At 45.9% G+C, this 26,526-nt stretch overlaps 1 protein-coding gene across 4 annotated transcripts in view; it reads left to right on the top strand.

The window, feature by feature from the left end:
* The first annotated feature begins 16,510 nt into the window (after positions 1–16,510).
* Positions 16,511–26,526, top strand: part of KIF21A (kinesin family member 21A) — a 107,754-nt gene continuing 97,738 nt past the window's right edge. For all 4 annotated transcript variants that reach the window (XM_066633127.1, XM_066633129.1, XM_066633128.1 and 1 more), the window contains exon 1: positions 16,511–16,555. In XM_066633127.1, coding sequence (XP_066489224.1) covers positions 16,518–16,555 — 38 coding nt within the window. In that variant the 5' untranslated portion in view covers positions 16,511–16,517. The remainder of the gene's footprint in view (positions 16,556–26,526) is intronic.

Genomic DNA, 26,526 nt, shown 5'->3' on the forward strand with positions numbered 1-26,526 from the left:
TATACCATAGTCTTTCGAGACTGAAGGTTGCCAACCAACCAATTTCAGGAGGGTCATGGATGTATTCCTGAGCCCAGTGTGTACGGCTTACAGCAGCAGTTAACACTGTATGTACATGGTTGTGCCCAAGCATCACGCACAGGAAGCGGGTTCAGGTGAGATAGGAAAATGTCAGATCCCAGGAACATTCTGGGCCCCCTCCTTTGGCTCCTGGGCCCCCTTCCTGACCCTGGGCCCAGGTACAAATTAACCCCTTTACCCCCTCTCCTAGGCCCTGTCTGATGGCACTGGAATGCTCACAACAGCTGAAACAGCAAACTGCGTTCTTGGAGACTTTTCAAGAATCCTTTATAAATGAAGGCTAGAAAGTCACCCAGTTCAGTTCCTGCGGTTCTCTTTTCTAACTGCATTCCTAACGCACAAAGTTTTGTGGCTGCTCCTATGTTTATCAAAGACAGTTCACACCCGCCTAGAGACACTTTTTCGAAACGAGAGTACAGTGCGGCCTCTTTTTCCATGGATTCGGAACCCACAGATTTGACCCAACGCAGGTTTCAAACCCACATCTGGAGGACTCACAGAGGACCTCCCAGATTCAACTGGATGGTGCTTCTGGTCACACTCAGAGGCCCTATTGGACCCCTCCTGTGCATTCCATTATTTGCGGGTTTTGGTACCTGGAGAGGGTCCAAGAATGGATCCCCTGCAGATATGGAGCTCAGTTCCAGAAGAAAAATCATACTAAAACCCCACACATGCATACTGATAAACCCAGGAGGTTAGATTTTATTAGCGCATGTAGAAGGGTGCTTCAGATGCATCACATCCCTTTTTAATAGGAAAAGCCCTAAATTCCTTTGAATGTTAAAAGGGAGGGGCCTGGTCCACCCAGACCATGCACACTCTGTGATGCACATGACAATTAATGCAGCGGGTCCCAAACTTTTTAGAGTCCTAGGCTCATTTATTAATGCCAAGGGGTGTGGCTATAATGGGGATTGGGCAGCAGTGCTCCCCCCACAAGGAGCAGCTTGTTTAACCCTTGATGCACGTAGCCTGATCTGCCTTGTCAGTTCCGCGAACCACCAAAAATTGGGTCATGACCCACTGGTGGGTCCCAGACCCACAGTTTGAAAATTGCTGAATTAACGCATGACTGCAGTTCATGGCATTGGCAACCTTCAGTCTCGAAAGACTCTGGTATCGCGCTCTAAAAGGTGGTTTTGGAACATCGTCTAGTGTGGCTGAAAAGGCCAATTCGGGAGTGACAATCCCTTCCACAATGGGAGCAAGTGCAGTCTGACCCTGGTCTGTCTCCCTGGCTATGGGCCTTCCTTCTTTGCCACTTAGCTTCAGACTGTTGGCCAAGTGTCTCTTCAAACTGGGAAAGGCCATGCTGCACAGCCTGCCTCCAAGCGGGCCGCTCAGAGGCCAGGGTTTCCCACTTGTTGAGGTCCACTCCTAAGGCCTTCAGATCCCTCTTGCAGATGTCCTTGTAGCGCAGCTGTGGTCTATCTGTAGGGCGCTTTCCTTGCACGAGTTCTCCATAGAGGAGATCCTTTGGGATCCGGCCATCATCCATTCTCACGACATGACCGAGCCAACGCAGGCGTCTCTGTTTCAGCAGTGCATACATGCTAGGGATTCCTGCATGTTCCAGGACTGTGTTGTTAGGAACTTTGTCCTGCCAGGTGATGCCGAGAATGCTACGGAGGCAGCGCCTGTGGAAAGCGTTCAGTTTCCTCTCCTGTTGTGAGCGGAGAGTCCATGACTCGCTGCAGTACAGAAGTGTACTCAGGATGCAAGCTCTGTAGACCTGGATCTTGGTATGTTCCATAAGCTTCTTGTTGGACCAGACTCTCTTTGTGAGTCTGGAAAACGTGGTAGCTGCTTTACCAATGCGTTTGTTTAGCTCTTTATAGCCTTCATAGATCTCACGAAGGCTTTCGACCTGGTCAGCAGGGACGGCCTCTTCAAGATTCTCCCCAAGACCGCAGTTCAGGTAATAAAGCATTCACACTGGTTTTATTTGCTGTACTACTGTTATTATAAAAAATTAAAAGACGCAAATCACTTTATGTATGATCTACATTGATAATGTTGCCATAGTTACAAGATACAAAAAACAACCACCACCCAGAACAACTGGTCTTAAGATAGTCTCACTGGCGTCACTAGGATTTGTGTCACTGAGTGCGGGAGGCCAGTGTGTCATCCCCATGATGGACCTCCTTTCATGCAGTGGGAGGGGCAACACCCTAGGTGGTGGGCGTGGTAATTCATCATCACCTCATCCCGCTGGTTTTCTGGCTATAACTTGATAGAATAGAGATATTTTCATTGCATTCTGCATGAAATTACATATCAAATGATATCTAAAATGATGGTATTATGCAAAAATACGAAGATTTAAAATTTTTTGGCTAGTAGTGATGTTACCCCCCCTGTGCGTGTCACCTGGTGCAACTCTCACCCCCTAGCAACACCACTGGATAGTCTCCTTTTTTTACAGTTTAATCTCAAATATATTTAGCAGTAGGCCTTTCAATTTTGCTGAGAATGTTGTTTTGCCTTATATTGAAATCCAAAATGGAAACCTTGCACAAAAGTGGTAAAACACGCTTTATAAATCAATGACAATTTAAATTATGCACATAACTGCATGCATGATTTCTGCCCCCCTTCCTTTCTCTCTCCCCCTCTCTCTCCCTTACACACACACACACACACACAGAGTGGATCAGGTCAAAGGCCTATCCAGTTCAGTTTCCTGTATCTCACAGTGGCCCACCAGATGCCTTAGGGCAGCGTTTCTCAATGTTTTCCTCCCAGTGTACCACTTTGCATGGTCAACCTCTTGGAAGTACTACCAGAAGTAACTGGTGATAGTGTTACAGTTGCTTCTGGATTGGGAGGCCAGGCACAATGCAACAAACACTGGCAAGAGGCTCAGGGTGTAGGGAGGGCTTTTTTTGAGCATGTGAAAAGCACATGCTGGAGCTTTGCCCACTGAGTCCAGTCTTCAACTGCAGTTTGTTATGTTTCATTGCTGGCCTTGCTGCCAGGCAGCAGGGGTCTGGGGGTCCCACGAGTACCACTGGACACCACCTCAAGTACCAGTGAGAAACACTGCCTTAGAGAGCACACAATGCAACAACGGACCTGCATCCTGGTGCCACACCCTTGCACCTGGCATTCTGAGGTAGCCTTCTTCTAAAATCTTTTCTATTAAAATGTGTTCTTCTACTTCTTCTAACATCTTTTATTGGACTACAGGGGACTCTTGGTTTCTGTGGGCAACCCATTCCAGGACACCCTGCAGGTACCAAAATCCATGGATGCTGGAGTCTGGGGGAAGGAGGACTGCAGTGCTGTAATTACACACAGTAGTGACAATATGACTTAAGTAGTGCCTCAGAATTTTTTCTTAGCAAGGATAGATTATATAAGGTTGCAATAGCACCTTATTTTGTCCAGCTGGAACAGTATACTTTGGCCCGGCTTAATGCACTACCCTCAGCTGTGCAGGAGGGATGGTAAAAAAGGATCCCCTGGGCAGAGCGTTTTTGCCCATGTGGAATGGAACAGATAGAAACAACTGAACATGTTCTGTTGCGGTGCATTTATTACAAGAAGATACGTGAAGAACTTATTTCCCCTTTGATTGGCCGACTTTTCGGATGCACAGAGCAACAATGTATGTATGCATTGTTATCTGATTCCAATCCTATGTTTACATATAGTGTCGCTAAATTTTTTACCGCTGCAATGGGCATTAGGAAATGGATTTTAAATATGGATGAACCTTTGTAGTTAGAGTATAGTCTGCTAGATATAATGGAACTGTTTTAGGGGAGATGGCTGGAAGTTGCTGCTGGCTATTTCAGAACTGTTTTAAACATAATTATAAACTGTTTTATTGTTTTAAATTTCATCATAATATATTGCATATTTTTGTATATCTATATAGATGCTTATATATTTTGATATTTTATATGTGGCTGGTCTTATGACCGTAATAAAGATTTACTACACACAATAGTGCTGGACAGCACTTCCAGTTTGCATCCTTCTGGTTGTATCCTAGATGCCCTCTGAGGTGTGGGCTTGGCATCAACGGATGATAGAATCAATGCATGCCACATCCACAGATACCGAGGGCCCACTGTACTCCATTGCTCTGAATGCAGACATAAATGGTGCTTTCTGAACTGTGTACAGCTCTCCCGTATGGGAAGAAAAAAAATCATGGACCAGATATGGAAAGGACATTGCTATACCAGGTATGTAGTTTTCTACCCTGTAGGTCCTGAACGAAATGAGTCAGCTCTGAGTATGAGTTACAGGGTCATCTCATGCAAAGCAATGTCTGTTCTTTGCTGATCTGCTGGATTTTTGTCCTCTGTCCTTTCCCTAAAGCACTTGTGTCGGCAGATAACTTGACTCTGATTTCAGCTTGGGCAAAACCACATCTGCATAGTTTTAATACAGCCAAACAAATCTTGGAAACACCTGTGGAAAAGTATCAGTTTAATCTCAACTTCATTTAAGATAAGTTGGGGAAGAGAAGTATGATGTTAAATTCTCTGGGAACAACCGTCTGCCCTTGAGTCCTTCTGTCGACACCTGCGTAAGAATTTGCATGCTGAATTCAGGGGAGATGTGTATCGCCATTTTTTCTTCTTTAAATCTCTACCAACTCTCGATCTCACGCTTACTTGATGATAACTTCTTTTCAAGCACTTCCATGATATATGGAAATCGCATAATCTTGATTTTACAGAGAGGGTTCAAAGCAGTGGTGTAGCAAGACGGGGTAAAAAGCACTAGGTTTTTCAGGTGACTGAACTTGCCATGAAAGCGGCCCCTCCCTTTTGCTCCCACCCCCCTGGAATGGCTCCAAAGGGGAGTGGCGTGTTCAGGACCCTGCAAAACTTAGTGCTTTGCACCCCCTTTAGCTATGCCGCTGGTTCAAAGACACTCATGCCGGTTTTGCTTTCCGAGATCAGATCAGTCACAAACACACATGTTTTCAAGTACATGATGATAATGGTTAATATATATTTACGACTTTTCCTAATCTCTCAGCCTGGTTTATACAGGGCTGGTGCTCACTGTCTAAGAAGTATATCCACTCAGTATCCACTGCAACATGTTCAAAGTAAGCAACATCTAAATGTTGACATGGACATTGCTACACGTGTACGCCCCAGCTTGGGGTGAAACTAGACATTAATTTTAGCAGATCCGGCTTGTTTTTCAAATGTTAAATAGAAGCTTTTATAAAGCCGACAACGTAGCATCACAACATCATGTGAGGCTTTGATGTCACTTCCTGGTTCAGAGGAGGGTGGCGGTGGCAGCTTCACAATGAGGCTGTTGCCCCCTCCCTTTACAGCAGCTTCAGAGGTCTGCTGCAGCTCGGCAGAAGCCAAGAGTCAGCCAGGAAGCTGCTGCAGTGGCACCCCCCTTCAAGTGGCACCCAGGACAGGTGCCCCCATTGGCCACATTCTAGACACACCTCTGCCCTATGGAATGAGATGGCAGCAGAGGAGAGACAGCTTCAACCTTACCCCTTCTGATCCAGATTGGGGCTGTCACAGATGTTATTTGCCAAGGAAAAAAGCTTCCACTTGCTTTCAATATCATTCTACGTGGTCCAAAATGCAGCACAATCTACAATGACTTTTGTGAGGCTTTCTATAAGTGATGGGCAGCCCAGTCCTATTCTCCCCGGGGCCCCGGGATTCAGCAGTGCCAAAGTAAGGGTGTCCCCTTCCCCAAGTAAGGGCACTGGCCCTGCAATTGGCTTCTTCAAGTCTGTACCAGCTATTTTGTTGGAGCAAACTGGGAAAGCTCCATGTTGGGTTTTGCAGGAAGATTAGGCTGATTCCTCCCCCAGTTCCTGTCCCACCCCGGAATGCCCCCTTCCCCGAAAGACTGCACCACCACCCAGTGGTCTCTCTCACCTCCAGCTGGAGTCCTTCTGGTGCTAGGCCCAGAACCAGTGCTCCCTCCACCTGCAGTGACATAAGCGTGCTTTATATGCTTTACAACACCTAGCACCTAGCACCTAGCTGGAGCTTAGCACTGGCATTATGGCCAGGTAGGACTGGGCCCTGAATCTCATGACCAAGAATATTTGTCATGCTGGTCAATGTCTCTCTCTTTTGGTCCTGTTGGTTATCATTACACTCACCCTGAATACTGTAATTTAATTTACTTCCAGTCTTGTTTTCACCATCACTCTTGTCAGAATGCCCTTAAGTTGTCTCTTGGCCAAGATATGTATCTTGATATGTATTGTTCAAGTCTTTGTTTCCTTCCCCTACAGATTATCCATCATTCATGCCAAGCCTATTTGTTGACTGATCCAGTCAATCATCAGGGTCACAGAGTTCTTTCTTTCATAGCCTTCAGTGGACTCTCTTGTTGTTTGTCAATAGAGCTTCTCCTAAGGCATGAATAGGGTGTTTCATAATGTGCAACACCAAAAGAGATATGTTTAGAAATGGCTTATAACAAAATCAGCTGTGTTGGTGAATGCAGTTGAGATCCCTTAAAAATAACACAGACACATTTTATTATCGTAAAAGTTAGACCTATTCTTGGGTATATTTGGGGTGCTGAATTCAAAAATGGCACTTGTTTTGCCCAATTGGTTCTCATTTGGGGCATAGCCACTGATTCAATATATGCTGATTCAAGCCCCTTCCTCAGGAGGAAGCAGACACCAGGGCTTTCTCATGAGGAAGCTGCTTGAATTGGCATATAAGTTGGCTATGCCATACCCCCAAAACTGGAGCTGATAAGACAAAAATGATGACATTTTTGGATTCAGTGCTCCAAAAATATCCTAAATTTGTTCAAACATCCTTGGCAACTAAAAAATGTGGGTTTTTGGTAGGCCTGTGCAATCTGCAGTATGGCTGCCTGAAAATAAATTGGCTCCTTAAGAACAATGAAGTTTTCTTACACCAGGAGGCTTGTAAAAATAAATGAGGCTGTGTGTTTTTGCTTTTCTTTTTCAACTTGTAGGTTACTTTTAGGATATGTTTTCATTGTTTTGAATGGAAAGACATTTTTAATTGGTGTTTTAGCATAATGCAGCATTTAAATTAACATGTGAACTTCTTTCTTGTAGAGCGCATTTAACTCAGGCTGCAATCCAATCACACTTCCTGATCGTGAGCCCCACTGAACACAATGGGACTTTGATTTGGCTTGCCTCGGGTTGCACTGTGAGTTGACTCAGCTGACTGAGCTGACCTGTTGCTCCAGCTGCAGGGGTTACCACTCCCTCAGAACTTCAGAACACCTCCAGAAGTGGCCAGAAGTTGCTGGCATGAGTTGGAAGTGACTTCTGGTTGTATCCGGGAGGTCCTCTGAGGCCTTCTGTGCATGGACTCAGGAATCCACGGATGCTGAGCCCATGGATTAGGAGGTTCCACCGTTTACTTATCCAATTTTATCCAATTTTACATTGCTGGTACAGCTATACCAATGGGGCATGTACTGTATCCTGTGCTGGAGACACAATCTCAGAGGCCTCCTCAAGGTATGGGAGCATTTGTTCCCTTACCTCGGGGCTGCATTGCGCTTGCACTGGCGCTGGAAAGTTGGACAGGATTGGGCCCTTACACAAGATGTCATCTGGATAGCCCTGGGTGTTCACATTCTCAAGTCCCCTTCCTGGTCCTCCCCAGTTAAAGTTGCTACCATGGGAATCAATGTCTGGACTGCAGAGCTGCAGCCAGGATAGGGCCAATGGGTGTACCACACCGCCTACAACGCAATCCTAGGCATGGCTACTCAGAGTCCCAATTGTGACTTTAATGGGGTCTACTACCCTGCCACCGTGCATACAATTATAAGAACATAAGAACATAAGAAAAGTCCTGCTGGATCAGGCCAAAGGCCTATCTAGTCCAGCTTCCTGTATCTCACAGTGGCCCACCAAATGCCCCAGGGAGCACACAAGACAACAGACATCCAGTTCCAGACAATAACAACAACAACAACAACAACAACAACAACAGGTATTTATATACCGCCTTTCTTGGTCTTTATTCAAGACTTTATTCAAGGCGGTTTACATAGGCAGGCTTTATTTAAATCCCTTATTAAATCGGGATTTTTACAATTTGAAAGAAGGTTCTTTCTTTCAAGAACCACTACATTCAAGGTGTTTCGTTCCGATCTGGCTTCACATTCTGGCCTCCATCCTCCCACGCTCAGAGCAGACGGAATTGCTCGGCTTCAGCTTGTCAGCTGCTTCAAGGTCGCACGGTGCCGGTGGCCTCGAACTGGCGACCTTGTGGATGTTATCTTCAGGCAGACGGAGGCTCTACCCTCTAGACCAGACCTCCTGCCCAATCCAGCTCTAGGGCACTGCTTTCCCCACCTAGGATCTTAAGGGGGAAATTAGTTCTTTAAATATGTGACATCACAGCCTCCAGTTTAAAAAAAAAAGAACAAGAGCTAATTTTAAAAATGGAACAAATCTTGGGACAAAAAAATCCATGGCAAGTGGTGCCCCCCAGCAAAATAAAGGTGCACCAACCTGACCTGCAGAGCTGTGCTTCCTCCAGATTTCCCCTGACTCAGGGTGGATTTCTCATGATTGCAATTGCCTCTTAGCTAAGGAAGGGCGGGAGGATGAGAACCTTGAGAGAGGAATAAGAACCCTCAGCTTGCTCCAGTTATTCAGGCCAGGGCCTCAAGTGCCCTGGAATTGCATCACTTGCGCTATTGACTTTTACAGAACCTGTGATGTAAGCTTGTGTTGTTTGGTTCTGAAGAAGTTGCTGATTTCCAGGGCTGGCCCTCGAACAAGGTGTGTGCGTGTGCGCTCATGTGGCCATGGAGGGTAGTGAGTTGGTGGTAATGACTGATTGGCAGGGGAGCCTGGCACTCAGTGGCTAACTCACTTGGCCTCCACCTGTCAAGAGGGCCTGGATCACATTTTGCTCCTGGATCCACAATACTATGTATGTTGAAAGACAACTTGTGTTCTTGAGAAACATCATGTTGGCATCCTTCAGTCTCGGAAGACGATGGTATCGCGATCTAAATGGTGGTTCTGGAACAGAGTGTCCTCTCCAGTGTGCGAAGCCTGGGTAAAGTAGGTATGGAGGATAGGCTGTTACCCATGCAGCAAATCCCCCCTCTCCACGTCGCTGAAATGGTCCAATGGAAAGGCAGAGGTTGGTTCCAGCAGCATCGCAGGAGTTGCCAGAACGTGACTGTGTTCAGCCATGAACTGCCTCAGAGACTCCAGCTCCGGATTTTGCCTCGAGGTTGACTTCTGAAGCCTTTTCCATAACTGGATGTAGCCACAAGGCAGTGGAGGTTTGGGATGAGAGTTTTCCTTCTCTCAGATGAGCAGCCTTCCCAGGCTGACGAGTCCCATCTACCCGGTGGCTGTTTAGTTGCCTCTTACAACAAGTACAGCCAAACGGAGGGCCTATTCTTATCCCCAGCCCCCAGGGGTATCTTGAGAAACAGTGATGTGGAAAGTGTGTGAAGTCAGCAGATACTTTCTTGCCTAACTCTATAAGGCCCTGACTATTCCTCCAGGAATGTTTTTTTTCCTTTCCTCCCAAAGGATCCAGACTGATTTTTTCCCCACTTGCTACCCACTCTCTCTTCCAGCATTTGACACTGAGCTGGATCTGGGTCCCCTTTTTCCACCTGCCTGCACACTGCCCTTGTTGTCAGTGGCATAGCCTGAGTGGAGCAGAGGGTACATTGCACCAGGTGCCATGCTTGGGGGTGTGTCAAAAGACCTCCCAGATGTGACTGGAAGTGCTTTCCAGTCACATCTGGTGGGTGTTGGGAGGTGCAGGAAGCCTCCCCGAGCCTCAGAAGGCCTCCAAAAGGCACCTCTGGTTTTTGCTAAAAACTGGAAGTGCCTTTCTTAGGGCTGGGGGGGGGGTATGGAAGGTATGGGGGGGCATTAAAAACTTTTTGGTCCTGGATACCAGATGCCCTAGCTATGCCACTGCTTGTTATAAATAAAATATATATCTTTTAAAAATAATATCATGGTTGCAATTATTGCTGGGACAATAGTTGCGATATTGCTGGGGCAATATTTTGTACTATTTGATTTTGGATCTGAAAATGACAGTTTTGTCATTGTTGTTTTGGAGGAGGAAAACAAAGTTCCCATGGAAAGAACACAAGGTATTTCCCCTATGATAAATCCAGTTTTGCTGTAAACAGCAGGAGCTTTTAGCATGCTTAAGGCTGCAATTCTATAACATTTCCCTGGGAGTAACTTACAGCTACCATCATCAAATAGCATCAGCATAGGCAGTCTGCAGGTAAACCAGGCAGGGAGTAGTTTGTGGGTGGAGAGTAATAGGGCATGCATGTTGGAGGAAAGAAGAGATGTAGCAACTGGTACTTTGCACATGCCTGATCTCATCTGATCTCGGAAACTAAGCAGCGTCAGGCCTGGTTAGTACTTGGATGCGAGACTGCCTGGGAATACCGGGTGCTGTAGGCTTATACCATAGTCTTTCAAGACTGAAGGTTGCCAACCTGAAATTTATCCCCTCTTTCCAAAACCTCTTAAATCTCCCTGCCCTTATTCTTTCCCCAGACATACGCCACCAAATTGCTGGTGCATGTCTGAAGAGACCCATAGCTGGCCTGTAGGCTTATACAGAAGTAGGTAAAAATGTTTTTTACTTACCTTGTTATTGTCTTTATGTTGTCCTCACCATAGCTTACAACAAGCACATCTTTGGTGCGAGTGCATGCTATAGCATGGCGGGGGATAGGATTGGGCTCTTACTTCCGAGTAGACCTGCATAGGATTGTGGTGTAAGTCATCTTGGTAGGCACCATAATGCTCCGTCTTCTCTTTCTATAGGCCCAATAGTCTCCATGATACAAAGTCTTTCAGCATCACGTTCTGTGCACTTGCCAAATTACATGCTTTTGATAACATCGTTTTCTGTAAAATGTGCCAGTAGAGGTATTATTAATTTTTTTAGTGGCAGGGATCTGTTGAGCATGTGCAGTGCTTTGCCAGCAGAGAAGACTAGGCATCCTGAATCCAAGTTTTCTCCTGACTTCCTAAAGTGGAAAGTAGACAGTGCAACTCAAAGACTCACTTTGGGTGTAACATAGTAAGTTTCAAAACATTTTTGTAAATTTTTAAAAAAAGTTTCCCTGCCGTTGCTCAAGCCACAACATGTCACGGGTACGGAGGCTTTGTTTTTGCCCTGGTGGGTGGGGCATCGCCACTTCTGCTTTTTGCAACTGTTTCCCCCTCATTTACCTGGCGCATCTCTAGTTCCGCAGGTTCCAGGCAGGAGCCTTCTTTTTGACCGGACCACCATCACATCTGCCATCAGCTGCCTTCAGACGCCAATGTGTCTTAAAACAAGTCACAACATTATGGATTGATGTGCAGTATTATATGTCCTTATTGGAAACCAGGCCAGAAGCAATGGAGCCACAAATATTCATTCCCACTCCTCCAGATGGGGTCTTCTTTTGAGTAGGGCTTGAGCATGTTTGAGTATTACAGCCTTCTATTATGGCTTGGGGTGGTGCACAATACCATTCCTCTGCCTTCCTTTGTTGGGCAGCCCAATCATATCACTGGTGCATGCTGTATCCAGTACTGGGATTGAGCAGGCTGGAGATCTCCTCAGGGGCTAGGGAACTCCGTGTCAAGCCCCAGCTTCTCCAACAAAATTGCTGGCACAAGTCTGAGAAGCCCTGTGTGGGAGAAAGGCTTTGGAAGTGGAATAAGATACGGCGGAGATCTCTTCCATCGTTCTCACTCCTCTCCTGGACCTGATCCCTAACCTTCCCCTACCCTGTTACCCCCCACCCTCTCTACCCCTACCACTGGAGCAGCTCCCCTGCCCTGTTACACTCCACCTTCCCTCCACCCTGCACCACTCTGAACACCCCTACATGTCATGTCAGGCACTGGTCCCGGTCTGGCATCGGTGGAACAGCACAGGCATTCCCGCCAGTGCTCCTTACTCCAAGGGTGCAGCAAATGTGCTTTACAGCACATTTGCAACACCCTAGGTCCCTGCACTGGTGTAAGGTAAGTATAAGTTCGAACTGTCACTCTCTCAAATGGCTTGTTTCAGATTCCTGTACAGTGCCATTCTATGCATGTTGACTCAGTAGGGTTTACTCCCAGGGAAGCATGTAAAGGACAGAAGCCTTTTAATTGCTTCTTCTGTTTCCCCTCTGTTGAAATGAAAAATTTCACAGTGATGATTGCTACTCCGCCCAGTTTTAATATAGCCTCCGCTTACGTATGCCTTTCAGATGCCTCTATACCACTAATAACTCTGTTTACTAACTGCAGACTTAAAAATCTGATCCTTCTGACCACCCAGTAGTATCTTTTTACTACAATTTACCTTTCATTCTTCTGTTTCTACAGCAGCACTTGGTTCAGGCGACAATGTTAACCAAATTGTTCAAACACTACTAGTGAGCTGTCATAAGGCACTTCATGGCCTGTAACTACATGTGTCTTTTGTTGTTCTCTTGTGAATTATTTTATGCTATTTTTAAAAGCAGTCAGTTTTCTTTGGCAGGATAGATGTTTTTGCTACCTGGCCCAAGCTGCCATAACTGAGATTATTTGTTTATATGACATTTCCCAACCCTATAAAAGAGTGCCTTAAAAAAAAAAAAAAAGGGCTTAGGGCTGTCACATCTGTGCTTGTCCTTCTGCCATTCGGTGACAATGGATTGTCGTCAGCCGATTAGTCCCCGTGCCCTGGCTGTCAAATGAATTGCCACTGGGATCACAACTGTCCAAGAAATCCACTGGGAAAGAGTTACACACACAGTGTGGCAGACTAGGAAATAGGCAGGTGGGAAAGGACACTGGGTAAAGGTAATGCTGTCATCAAAGGGGACTTATTCGGGCTAGTTACCAACCTAATTTGTGCATCAGTGTATGTTCCTGATACTAAACAGCCACCGGGTAGATGGGACTCGTTAGCCTGGAAAGGCAGCTCATCTGAGAGAAGGAAAACTCTGATCCCAAACCTCCACTGCCTTGTGGCTACATCCAGTTATGGAAAAGGCTTCAGGAGGCAAAATCCAGAGCCGGAGTCCCTGAGGCAGTTCATGGCTGAACACAGTCACGTTCTGGCAATTCCTGTGACGCTGCTGGAACCAACTGTATTGGCTTCTGCCTTTCCATTGGACCATTTCAGCGATGTGGAGAGGGGGGATTTGCTGCATGGGTAACAGCCTATCCTCCATACCTACTTTACCCAGGCTTCGCGCACTGGAGAGGACACTCTGTTCCAGAACCACCATTCAGAGCGCGATACCAGAGTCTTCCGAGACTGAAGGATGCCAACAAGATGTTCCTGATGCTGCCCAAAGTGGGCCCTCCTTATCCGTGGGTTCTGCATCTGCGGATTTGAATGTATGTGGATGCCTAGCCGTGACTGAAGGGCCTAAGAGGGTGTGACTGGATGGCATTTCAGGTTCAGGCCAGAGACATCCCAGCGAGGCTGGGAGCAGCAAGGAACCTCCATGTGACCTGGAAGTGTGACCTTTAAGCACTTAGAATGGCTCTATAGCCTCTTGAAGTTGCACGTTTTTGCTTTGTGTGGGTAGGAAACAATGCTTTCTGTACTGGGCAATGGTAGAAGGACTCACTGATGATTCAGGCTGCAAGAACATTAAAAAAAATGTTTTAAATTCAGATGAAAGAGGACATACAAACTTTCAGGTAGGGAACTCGTCAAGAATTGACCCGTGACAGTCCGCAATGAGAAAGCCACTTAAAAGTGACAGTCCCAGAGAAACAGGTGTTTCCCGTTGTCCACCTGAGCGCACTGTTTACACCACAGAAATTAGTCATACTGGACAGCAGTGAGTGACTCAGTGTAATCCTTGCAGAGCAAATCACCCCAACACCAACATTGGCTCGGAGAGACTGCAAAGTGTGCAGCCTATGATGCAGAGTGAAATCTTTCAAGCTGTAAAGTCAGATTAGTTTAAAAAAAATGATTTTTTTGCCAGACATTTTTTTTTTCTCAATAAATGACACCAATAAGGGTTTTTCTGGGAAGAATCTTATCTCGTTTCTGGCACTGACTTCATTACTGGTAACCGATTCTAAAAAAATGAATTCCAGACACTGGGTAGAATATTGACTTACGAAAGTGCTGATACGGTATTCTACGGTATTAGGTATCTTATCTAGATTAGTTTATTTATTAATTACAATATTTATATATCATATTTCTCAGTAGACTCAAGGTGGTTTATATAGGCAGGCTAACCATAAGCTCCATTTCTTTTTAATGGAATTTTTACAAGTATTATTCCGCTCTCTTTGAAAGAAGCGGACAGCCGCTCCGAGTAATGTACAACCACGCCAAGTGGCTTTGGGGGAGGGCAGTGGATAGTGGTGCAGCCCCCACAAGCGTGTCGCCCTGGGTCACTTGCCCCTTCTGACTCCCCCCAGGTGTGTTGTGGGAGTTTGGGGAAGGGTCATTTATTAGTAGGGCCATTGGGGGATGTGAACCCTCCCACTAGCAGCATGGTGTGTCCTGTCAATTGTCAAAAAATGGATAATAAGCCTTGACAATTTTAGCACCTTGTCAGTGTGCCCTGAGATGAAAAAGATTGAAAATTGCTGGGCTACAGCATATCCAGGGAAGGCAATCCAGTCCATTGCTTCCTCCATATTTTCCCTTCTTTTCCAATGTGGGAAGAGCAAAGGTGGGTGCATGACCAGGTAAGACGGGGCCGCATCCAACACGCCACCTCAGGAACTGGATGGCCTTGAGTGTGCATTTCGTGTGTGCACAATGCAGTGTGTGTGTGCAGATTACACAGGCACCCCTTCCCTGCTTTGATCTTTGCAATATATATGCTTCCACCCATCCAGACGGGCATTTCACTATTAAAACTGATAGCAACAACTATCAGTTGTTGGGTGTGAAGGCTCTGCCGCTCTGCTGTGGCTCTCCCACTGCAGTGGCGTTCCTGGCCACTGCCCCTTTTGGGGTACACCCCTAGGGGTGCCACCCCCTACTTGGAGATACTGCCCTCTCGTGACACCTGGAGGTGCCTGTCTCCCCCTTCCAGGTGTTCTGAGGGCCAGGGAGGCTGTGCATGGCCTCCCTGGCCCTCAGAAGTCCTTGTACGACCTTCTGGAGGTGGTAAATAGTCATGTCTGGTTTCTGGCTGAAAACCACTGACTTTTCTGTGCATGGCCTCCCTGGCCCTCAGAAAGCCTGGGGGGGTGTGGCCCTGAGAGATTGGCCCTCAGATTGGTGCGCTGATATCAGCGTGCTGAGTGAGTGCCGGGTGGACTTTTGGGGGAAGCGGATGGTGGTGTGGTACTGCCCCCCCAAACCTGGTGCCCATGGCTGACTGAGCACCCCTTGCCCCCCTTCAGGTACGCCACCGCCCCACCAGAGTCCTTTGAAAAGCACTACTGCTGCCATGTGAGGTGCACACATGCTGACAACCAGCGCATGGGTTTGTGAGTGTTGCGTGTCTCACATGGCGGTGACAGTGCTTGTTGAAGGACTCTGGTGGGGAAGCTCTGCCTCCCCACCCACCCACCTCCCTGAACAATGTTGACTGAGCATGTGGAACACGGGGGGGGGGATGGCCCTTAGGGGTCAGCCAATGCTCTGATATCAGCATGCCGACTGAGTGTCATGGGGGGGCTACCGGGGGACCAGACGGGAGCGTGGTGCCGTCCCCCAAGCCTGGCGCCCAGGGCTACGCACCCCTTGCCCCCCTCAGGGATGTCCCCACCCCACCGGAGTCCTTCAACAAGCGCTGCCGCTGTGTGAGCCCACGAAAATGGTGACCCATGTGCTGCTTGCGAGTGCCTCACACGGTGGGTGCTTTTGGAAGACTCCAGTGGGGAGGCTCTGCCTCCCCTGCCTCCCCTCCCCACCCAGCAGGTGGCACGAGGCAGGCTCCTCAGCAGCTCCCCCTTGAGGGGAAAGGCGAGCCTGGCCAGGTGAAGGGGCTTGTGGAGACGCTGGAGAGCGCGCGCCAGGGAGGCTGCTGTGCCCAGGTGCGCGCGCGCGCGCGCGCGAGCAGCAGGCCGGCACGTGCCCCCCCGCTTGGTGCCCCCCCGCGGCCGGCTGAGGGAGGCGTCGCCTGCCCGCCCAGAAGGGGCGCGGTTGCGCATTGCGGCTGGAGAGGTGCTGCCGGGCGCGCGCAAAGGCGCAAGTGCGCAGCGGGGGGAGGCGCTGCTGTGCCCGGCCGGGGAAGGGGTGAGCGGGAGGGCAAGGCGGGGGCCACTCGCTCCCTGCGCCCGGAGTGGGAGGAGCGCAGAGCAGAGCAGAGCAGAGCCGAGCGCGCCACCGCCGCCACCTCTCCCCCCGGCCAGCCGCCTAACATGGCTGGAGAGCGGCGAAGGTGCGCGAGGAGGAGGCGGTGAGGCGGCCCCCTCCGCGCCCTGCAGCCTCCCCCGGAGCCCGGCTTGGGAACGCCGTCCGCGCACTCGCAGGCTCTCCCCCGGCTGCGGAGCCATGTCGGCGGACGAGAGCTCGGTGCGGGTGGCCGTCAGGTGAGTCCTTCCCCGGGCACAGGCGCTTCCCCGCGGGGCGGGCGGGGCGGGGGTCTGGCAGCCCAAGCCTGCTCGGAAGCAAGTCCCATTAGAGTCAACGGGGCTTACTCCCAGGTAAGTGGAGTAAGTGGGGAGAGGATGGCAGCCTTGCTGGGCTGGGGGAGGGGAGGAGAAAGACTCCTGGCTGGCGGCAGGCCCGAGACGGTGCCAGGCAGTGGCGTAGCCGGGGGGGGGCAAAGCACTAAGTTTTGCAGGGAGCCTCTCCGCAGTTTGCAAGCGATCTCTCCCCTTTGGAGCCATTTGTTTGGCTCCCCCACCTGGAATGGCTCTGAAGGGGGGCGCGCTTGCATGCTGCGGTGAGGCTCCCTGGGAAATGTAGTGCTTTGCCCCCCCCCGTCTATGCCACTGGTGCCAAGGGGGGCACGCGCCATGCAAAACTTAGTGCTTTGCCCTTCTCTGGCTGTGCTACTGATGCTGAGGGGGTGTGTGTGTGCCCTACAGAACGTAGTGCTTTGCCCCCCCCCCCACTACACCACTGGTGCAGTTCGGCTTCCACCTCTGGTTGCCAACAGCCCTCTGGCTCAGGTAAGGGGGTTCATGATCAGGGAGCTGGTGCTGCTGGAAGCGGCATTGCAAACCCAGGGCCTGCCAGGGCTCAGAGAACCAGGAGGGATGGTGGATTGCCCTTCTTGGTAGAGAGGTTGTTGTAAGGCTGGGGAAGAAGAAAGCAAACATTATTTCCTCTCTTTGCTCTCATCCTATGTAGAGGCCTAGGAAATACATATGCATGAGGGCTGGTGTGATCAGTGGTTCCCAAACTTTTTAGTGCCAGGACCCGCTTCTTAAAATGACACTCTATCAGGACCCACCTAGGTTTGCCAGACTTTTAAAAAATGAGAAAGAAATAATTATTTATTTATATTAACCAGAAGAAGACCCTCAAACATTTTGCTCCCTATATTTACACATCCTTGCAAACTGCAAGAGCTGAGCTCTTTGCAGGGTAATTAGCAGCCACAGTATCTGATTCCTGAACAGTCTCAGGGCTTGAGGCAATTAGTTATCTGATCTTTCCCTCATCATTTGGGGACCCACCAAAAATCGGGTTGTGACCACCAGTGGGTCCCAAAGTTTGGGAACCACTGCAGTCTTATTAGCTGCTCTTTGTCCAGGAAAAGGTCTTGCTTGCAGCTGTTGCATCCAGGAATTTGGTTTCCTTCAGATCTTGCATATTTAATCTCAAGTGTTTAATGATGTATTAGCTGTGGCTGGAAAAACCGGGTTGTTTGTATGTGTGTGTGCTGCTTTCTCTGGTGTATCATTTTGGGGGGGTGAGTGGGAACACACTATTAAGATCCTTGGCCTGGTTTGCGGCTGTGTGCTCAAGAGGGTGAATAAGACTCCAGTGGTGGAGTTTAAACATCAAGCACTTGAGCACACAGTGCGTGGAATGTTATGTTTGAAAACATTGCATGTGCTATGCTCAGTTGTGTTCTAGAGGCTACTGTGCTGGGTAGATGCTGCTGTTGCCTTTGTTGTTGCAGCCCTGGATTGGCTAATTGACTGTAACTGGGTTGGCTGGCTGGAGTTGTGAAAAAAAAAGAACCAGGGAGTGAATACGTGAGTTTTTTTTCTCATGGATGGAAAATTGCAACATCATGCTACTGGGCTAAAAAGTTAATGAAGCATAGGAAGAAACCTGCTCACTGCTACTTTTTTTTGCCAGCAATTTATTGTACTTCCCTGACACCAAAGAAATTTCCCTGTGTTCACAAGCTTCTTTTTGAAAGTCTTCAGACAAACAGAATTGAAACATTTAATTATTTTGGTGTTTCCAATTATTTATTATTAGAATTATTTTGGTGTTTCCAATGTGCATGGGAAGTCTGGTACTGTAATGGTGCTAGAATAAGAGATTGTCAAAATTGACCCAGTTACTGCCATAGATAATTGATGAAATTACTGTAAGGCTTCAGTCCTGTATACACACTTACCTGATAGTAAATCCCATTGAACTCAGTAGAGCTAACTTCTGAATAGACCTGCATATGATTGCATTGTAAATCTCGATCCTGTGTGTGCCTACGCTGTAGATCAGGGGTGTTAAACATAAGGTCCGGGGGGCCGGATGCAGCCCGTGGAAGCTCTTTATCTGGCCCTCAGGCTCTCATCTGCTAAGCAGTGCTATTACTTCTGAAAGGGCAGCCCATATGAAAATTAGGCTCTCCCATATCTGAAATATGATCAAGATTTGCAAATTTTCTCTTCTGTCATTTGCAGCTAATGAGGTCCTAAGTGAGAAAAAGTGCTTATTTTTGGTTATGACCTGTTTAATGACATCATTTCCTGCCTAATGACATCACTTCCAGCCCTCAGCAGACATCATAAATGCTATTCGTCCCTTGGTTTAAAATTAGTTTGATACCCCTGCTGTAGATTTTTGTGTACTTCTTCTTTTCCAGGATTCGCTACGCTAAGCAAGCTTTAATTTAACTGCAGAATTTGAGGTGATGCAAGTATAATGCTTGCAAACTTTTCTAATACCAGATTAATAAATTTAAGAGTTTGCAATTGGGACCTTTATTATCAAAGTGTTTACTTATTCAATTAAAAGCATTTAGATAATTGCAACAAACCTTCCTAGTTCCTGCTCTAAACATTCACTTATATCAGCTTGTACAGCCACTTTGTTGCCCTTCAGTGCTGGATGGGACTTGCAGTGTGACATTGTAGATGTACAAAATGCATCACATGCTGCAAAGAAATAGAGTTCTTTGGAGTCTGGCTTTAGCTGGGCTTTAGTTGTATGAAATAATGATCTTGAGAATGAATGAAATTCCTTGTGGAATTTGCTGCAGCTGGAACATCATTTTTATAAGAGACAGATTTAGTTTTCACTGGTGATGTGGAGAGCTGTTATGTTCGTATGCATTCACGAGACTGGACAGGCACCTAGTATGATGGATGCAGAGGGCTTGGGGTGATTAGGTTACTGACTTCTCATTATGCTTTTATTGCAAGGGAGTTTAGCAGTCCTTCTAGACTAGAGCATGAAAAGGCAACACCCAGTGAACAGTGAGATGAAACTCAGTGAAAACAGTAAGGTTTAATTTTTTTTAGTGGTGTGAAGTCACATTCATCATGTCACTTATTCATGTGCATTTATCTTAGACCCCATAAAGGATGTTTCTTACACTGTAATTGGGCAGTAGTTATAGTTGTAATGCAGCAGGTCCCCAAATTATTTAAGTCTCAATTTACGTAAATTCACCTTTGTGTAAGCCTGGACAGGCCTTGGATTGGAGTGCAGCTTCTGGATCTGACCCCTTCCTCTACCCATATTCTTTGAACAGAGGAGAGAATATGGAACTTCGTGCTGTTCACATTTCATCCATGCAAGAGTGTGCGTGGAGGAAGGGGTGGGTAGGAGACTGGTGCCGCTTGCAGGAAGGCTGGAAGGAGGTGGTTGGTGCTGCCCCCCACCCCACATCTGCTGCTGATGTTGTGCTGACCCCCCCCAATGTCTTTGTAAGTTTGGGACTTGATGTAGTGCAGCAATTTTCAACCTTTTTCATCTCACGACACACTGACAAGGCACTCCATCAGTTTTTTGACAATTGAGAAGGCATGCTGTACTGCTGGTGGGGGGCTCCCAATGACCCCTAGTAACCCTCCCCTCAAACTCCCACAGCACACCTGTGGACCATTCACAGCAAACCAGTGTGTCACTGCACACTGGTTGAAAATCATTCGTGTAGTGGCAGTGGAGGCAACTGTATCAATATGTCTCTTACTCCATTCTATACTCCGTTGCTGTGTGAACTGGAGCAGGGATTCCTATTTATGTTAAAATTTCTTTGTTTACTCTTGCGATTATTGTGTGTCTCTTGCTTTAAGCAGCAGGCAGTCTGGAAGGGGAAATGAATGTTAACTGGAAGCAGGAAACAGGAAGTTAATGTTCACTCTCCCTTCTAGCCTATCTGCTTGCTTGTCTCTTAAAGCAGGAGACATTCAGTATTTACAAGAGGCTGCGTGACTGCTTGTTTGGTTGAAGCAGGGGCGATCAATCTTTCAGCTTTAGGGCTCCTGGACCTAGTCATCCCACAGATGACAGGAGACTCAAGGATGAAAATTTTGTCACCCCTGGGTTAAATCAGGAGACACGTCACACAACTGTTATAAACTTAAATAAAGGTAATGGGCTGTAGAGCTATGGTTCCCTTATCTGTGGTTTCTGGTACTGGGGAGGGGGGAGGGAACTATCTCCCACAAATCCCCTGCAGATTCCTGGGGACACCTGTATTTAGCATGTAGCAAATCTCTAGTTTCTGGACTGAAAGCAAGTATTATTCGCCAAAGCTGTCATCTGTATTTTAAATGTCCAGATAACATAAGAGCAATTTTTATTACAGGTAACTGAAAACATTAATGACTGAGAATTGGGCAGGATCAAAGACACAGAGGAAATAGCAAACCTTTTAGTTGAAGCTGTAGCTCATCATCAAGTTGTCGTTTTTAAGCCTCTCTTACATTAGCGAATGACTACAGTGAATGACTATTGTTCTGGGGAATTTGACATTCGTTGCTAAGATTATTTGCCAAAAGCCTTTTGGGGCTTTCATGCTTCACTCAACAGGAATATCTGGTGCACCATTCACTACCCCATAATTACGCACACTGTTCTAGAATAATGGTGTGCAAGCTGATAGCTTAAGGGCTGCAATAATTGGGAAAATTGGAACATCTTCCCTCCGACTACATCATGTTAGATGGGATAGTACTGTGTGAAGGTTTGGAAAAGCAGCTTACTGATATACAAATTCTGCATCAATACAGAGCAGTATGAACAAAAGGATGATCTTGGTCAAAGTCTCTGCAGGCCCATCAGTGATCTTATTGCTTAGATTTATCCTCCTTAACTAACATAGTTCAGGAATTAAATTTTATTAGCAGCCACAAAAAATAAATAAATTAAAATCCTGTTATTTTCTGAGAATTTCTCAACAGAAAGCTAGTAAGCCCTACTCTCAATATCTTCAAATGGATTCACTCAACTAGTCAGCCCCCTCCTTATCTGTGGGGTTGGCTCCTGCAGATTTGACTCCGCGTGGATGCCAAGCCCGCATCTGGAGGGCCTCAAAGGAGCTTCTGGACACTACTGGAAGACACTTCCGGTTGCATCTTGGAGGTTTGTGAGGCCCTTCCATGGATTTCATTATCTACAGAAATGCATGGGGGTTCCTGGAACAGATCCCCTGTCCATACAGAGGGCCCAGTATACTTTTGCTTATGTGCTTCACAGCCCAGCCAGTTGGCCTGTGCTGTATCCAATGCAGGTTTGAAGGTGGAAGGAATGCAACTCAGAGTAAGGGGACTTCTGTTCCCTTACCCTGAGTAATACCCCAGGCACCTCAATGGGTTTACTCAAATCTGTACCAGCAAAATTGCTGGTGTGGATCTGAGCAGCCCAGTGTAATGCTGGGCTGCTTGGTAGGGGGGTTAGGATCTGGCCTAAGTGCTGGAAGTTGGTCCTGACCTGCCCGCCCATGCCCCACTCTGAAACACCTCTGTTATGCCCTCTCCTAGCCTTCCCCATGTTGGATATTGAATTTTGCCATATTTAGGAATATATACATAATGAGAAATCCTGGGGATGAGGCCTGTCTAAACACAAATTCATTTATTCATTCATTTATACACCTTATACACATATCCTGAAGGTTATTTTATGCAATATTTTAAATAAAATTTTGCATGAAACAAGGTTTATGCATTAAACAGAGTTTGTGATTTTGTTTCTTTAGGTAAAAAAGTAAAAAGAAAAAACAAGTCATGTTGGTTCTCAGAAAAGTTTTGTATTTCGAAATGCTTCATATTTTGGAATTCAAGATAAGGGATGCCCAACCTGTATTTCTTTATGAATTCCAACAGATTACTTCCTGTTCAAATATTTTATTTTGCAAAGCAGTTGACTCTTTTGATCATATTTTTTAAAGATAAGCGAAGTTGTATTTCTTTGGTTCAGGATGACTACCTGAATAAATATACAGGTATTGCTGCTATTGATAAACACAGAGAAGAGCAGAGGCAGCTAAGGTTCCAAAAGAAATACTTGACTCACAGTTTTGCAGCAGCAGCAGTAGTAGTAGTAAGTAGTTTTGAAGTATCAGAGGCTTCCACTACTTCTGGAGCAGAGAATCCTATAGCGGTTCTCTTTGTGTGGGTGCGAAGGGATGCTCTTCAGCAATGGCTTGTTCCTTTACCTACAATAAATATATTTTAATTGCGGTCTTCTAACAGTATGCTTTTCTTCTGATTTTAGTCTTCTAAGTGCACTTTTGCCCCATCAGATTAATTCACCTGTCATTACTGTACTGTTCTTTCTCCGTCATGTGCTCTGTTTTTCCACTGTCAATATTTAATATTCTGCCAGAGATGATAGTATAGTAACTTGAAACGTTCTGTATATTTTCAGTTTTGCATCTTTCTAGCATACTGACTTCCTATACAGTAACAACATAGTTTGTGACAATGATCGTAAAGCTTTTTTGAAATGATTCTAGCTTCCTTCACTTTAGATAACAAAATTATGCAGGGGGTGGCTAGAGGGATGTTTTTTCCCCTCTTATGGAACACCAGAACTAGGGGTCATCCACTAAAACTGAGTGAAGGGAGAATTAGAGCAGACGAAAGAAAATCTTTCTTTATTCAGAAATAAAGCTCCAGCTTCCTATCCAGCTTGGAAGACTGCCTGCAGCCCTGAAAATGCAGTGGTTTTGCTGCACTGAGGTAAACAAAGCTATTTTTCATGTTGTCCTTTATTTTCACCATCTTTTTAAAGGGCATTCTTGGTATCCATGGAACCATGGTTAACTGAAACCGTAGATACTTGAGTACACCTGATAGCTGTTGCTGTTTTTTTTTAAATTTACAAATCTAGGGTTTTCAAATCCTGTTCTTTCTGAGTATCATTTGTGAACACGTACTTGGATCAACAGGCTATTGATCAGTCAGTGGAGAAGGGATTTGCATATGTCATCCTGTGACTTGTTCAAAAGGAATTAAATCTCTGTGGGATTTAGTGCTGAAGCAGCAATCTAATTCTATTGTAGACTGTAACTTTTTACTTATTTAAAATATTTTGTTCTAGACCTTCTGTTTCTACAGGAACCACAAGGGTGACAACATAGTTTAAAATAAGCATTAAAACAAAATAACCAAAAACACAAAACCAAAGTACATAAGAAGGGAGGCACAGACATACACACAATTGAAAAACACCCAAGAACTGAGGCCAAAAAAGAAAGTATTGATGGAATACTAACCTACATAAATGGATTTTTAATCATGGGCAGTGATTGGCCCTCCCAGGCATCCCCAGGAAGAGAATTCTGTAATCTTGGTGTAGCGGCTGAGAAGATCCTGTCTTGTACTCTCACCGGCTGTATGTGCGCCAATGACGAGCAAGGCCTGTAATGCTGAATGAAGTGAATGGGCAGTTTTATCTGGGAGAAAGTAGTCCTTTAGGTGTCTGAGTCCCAAGCCATGTAGGGCTTCAAATGTCATCACCAGTCCTTGAATTGAGCCTGAAAATACAGCGGCAGCTGGTGAACTTGGCAAAGGATTGGCATAATGTGGTCAGACCAAGGGACTCCTGAAAGGACACTGCTGTGTTTTGTACCAACTGATCCTTCTGGCTCATCTGCAAGGGCAGCCCCATGTAGAGCACATTGTAGTAGTCCAACCACAATGTAACTAGACTGTAAACTGTGGCCAGATATGCCTTTTTCAGATAAGGGTGCAGTTGGCATTAGGAGTTGCAGTTGCAGTTGGAGTTAGGTGAATGCACTTCTGGCTAAAGCTTCAACCTGAGTTTCCCTGAGTCATTGTAGCTGTTTTAACAGCCAGTGAGATGTGTTCTCTTTTGGCTAATACTAATTAACAACCTATCATCTGTGTTCTTGATTAACTGAAGTTTCTAAGAGGTCTTCAAAGCTGCCTCCCAATACGTAATGCATTGCAGTGATTACTAGAATGTAAACAATCGCATCGGAGGAGTTGGAAGTGACACACCAACCTCGGCTGGTTAAACTTTGAACCACAGATACCGCATGGACTTCTGGTGACAGAGCTGAATCTAGCAGCACTCTAAAATAGTGAGCCTGATTCTTCTGGGTGATTGCAACGCTGTCCAGAGCAGCCAGAGTGAGAAAGGTGATCACCTTACCTGCAGTGTCTCTATCTTCTTATGACTGAATATACAGGTTGGGCATCCCTTATCTGGAATTCTGAAATATGGAGTATTCAGAAATATGTAACTTTTTTGAGCACCAGCTTGACATTTTTTACATTTTTTTTTGCCTAAAGAAATAAAAATCACAAACTATGTTTCATGTAAAAACCTTGTTTCATGCACAAAAGTATCAAAAATATTGTATAACATTACTTTCAGGCTATGTATATAAGGGCTATATATGAAACATAAATGAATTTTGTGTTTAGACTTGGGCCCCATTCCCAGTATCTCTCATTATGTATATGCAAGTATTCCAAAATATGGAAAAATCTGATATCCAAAATGTTTCTGTCCTTAGCACTTCGGATAAGGGATTCACAACCTGTATATTCAGTTACTGATCCCAGACTCCAGTTTAGCATCCCTTCTGCTATACCTGAATTTGGTGGAAAGGGTGTTGTGGAGTGAAGTGCTCAGTATATGTCAACATCTCCAGATATCCCCATCAGTTTCTGTTTCCAACTTTTCTACTCAACTACAGTTTCTCTTATTTTATATTTTAAAAGCTGCACTTGATCCCCAGAGTCTAGTCTTCCAGGCATTGATGTAAATCCATTGAGTTACCCACAGCATGAATGGCTGTTGAATTAGATTCCAAAGGTGTCACCATAGCAATGACATTAAACAAGGGAAGACTGCATAGATGGAAGATAGCAAGGGACACTCAATCTGAAAAGGATAGGCCTTTGTATTGGCTCTATAGGGAGGCCCAGATTGTAGCTTGGAAATGACACAACATTTTTGCCATTGTGTGTTTGGTATGTTATGGTTCTCCCCTCCGCCAAGCGTGATTAGAAGTTTATGATAGATGTATTTCCTTTAAGAGCTACAAAGTGCTCTTAAGACTGACAGTGTCTTTCTGACTAGACTTGCCTCTGTGTTCCACATTTAGAAGAAACTGTTGATATGAGCATTCAAGAGGTGGATGTGATTGTTTTGTCAAGAAGCAATTGTCAAAATGCATACCAGTTAAGAAATACAACTGGAGAGATGTATGCAATAAACTTTCATGTGTCCTGAAAGTAGTGCTGTTGGTCTTATGTGGTTCATTTGATTCAGATTCAGGAACCTTTATTGGCATTACATAAAACAATACACTCTTAATAAACCACAGGCTTACTAAGCCCCCAACACTTCAGTGGGTTACCCCAACACACTCAATCAGGATTGGCATGATGGTACAATTGCGCTACATCTTTGCATTATTAAATGGAGATATGTACAACCTGATGTGTACATGCTTCATCCTTCCCTGATAAAAGATGATGTAGTACAGTGGCGTCTGTCCCACATGGGGAGGGGTTCATTTGAAAGAGAAATATTTTGTGGCAGATTTCTTATTGCTTCTCAAGCTCTATTTAAAAATTACGGCCAATTCCATGGGTTTGTTTATTTATTTATTTTGTAGTATGGGTACCATTTGTACATTTTGTAGATGTTAATAATTTTGTCTCAAAAAAATAGCATCATGGTCTTAAAGCCTGAGATAACTTTTGGGTATTATCCCTACAGAAGAATTGGCCTCTTATCTATTCTTTTTTGGATACAAATTCTAGGTTTGATTTTTGAAGATAAATGGTCTTTTTTAAAAAGTTGGAATCCAAATGGTAAGGATATTTGCCTCAATGTGCCTTTTCTTTTGAGTAAATAAAGGGAAAGAAAAGTCCAGAGGTAA

This window comes from Tiliqua scincoides, chromosome 7 (genome assembly GCF_035046505.1).
Source record: "Tiliqua scincoides isolate rTilSci1 chromosome 7, rTilSci1.hap2, whole genome shotgun sequence".
NCBI classification, from domain to species: domain Eukaryota; kingdom Metazoa; phylum Chordata; class Lepidosauria; order Squamata; family Scincidae; genus Tiliqua; species Tiliqua scincoides.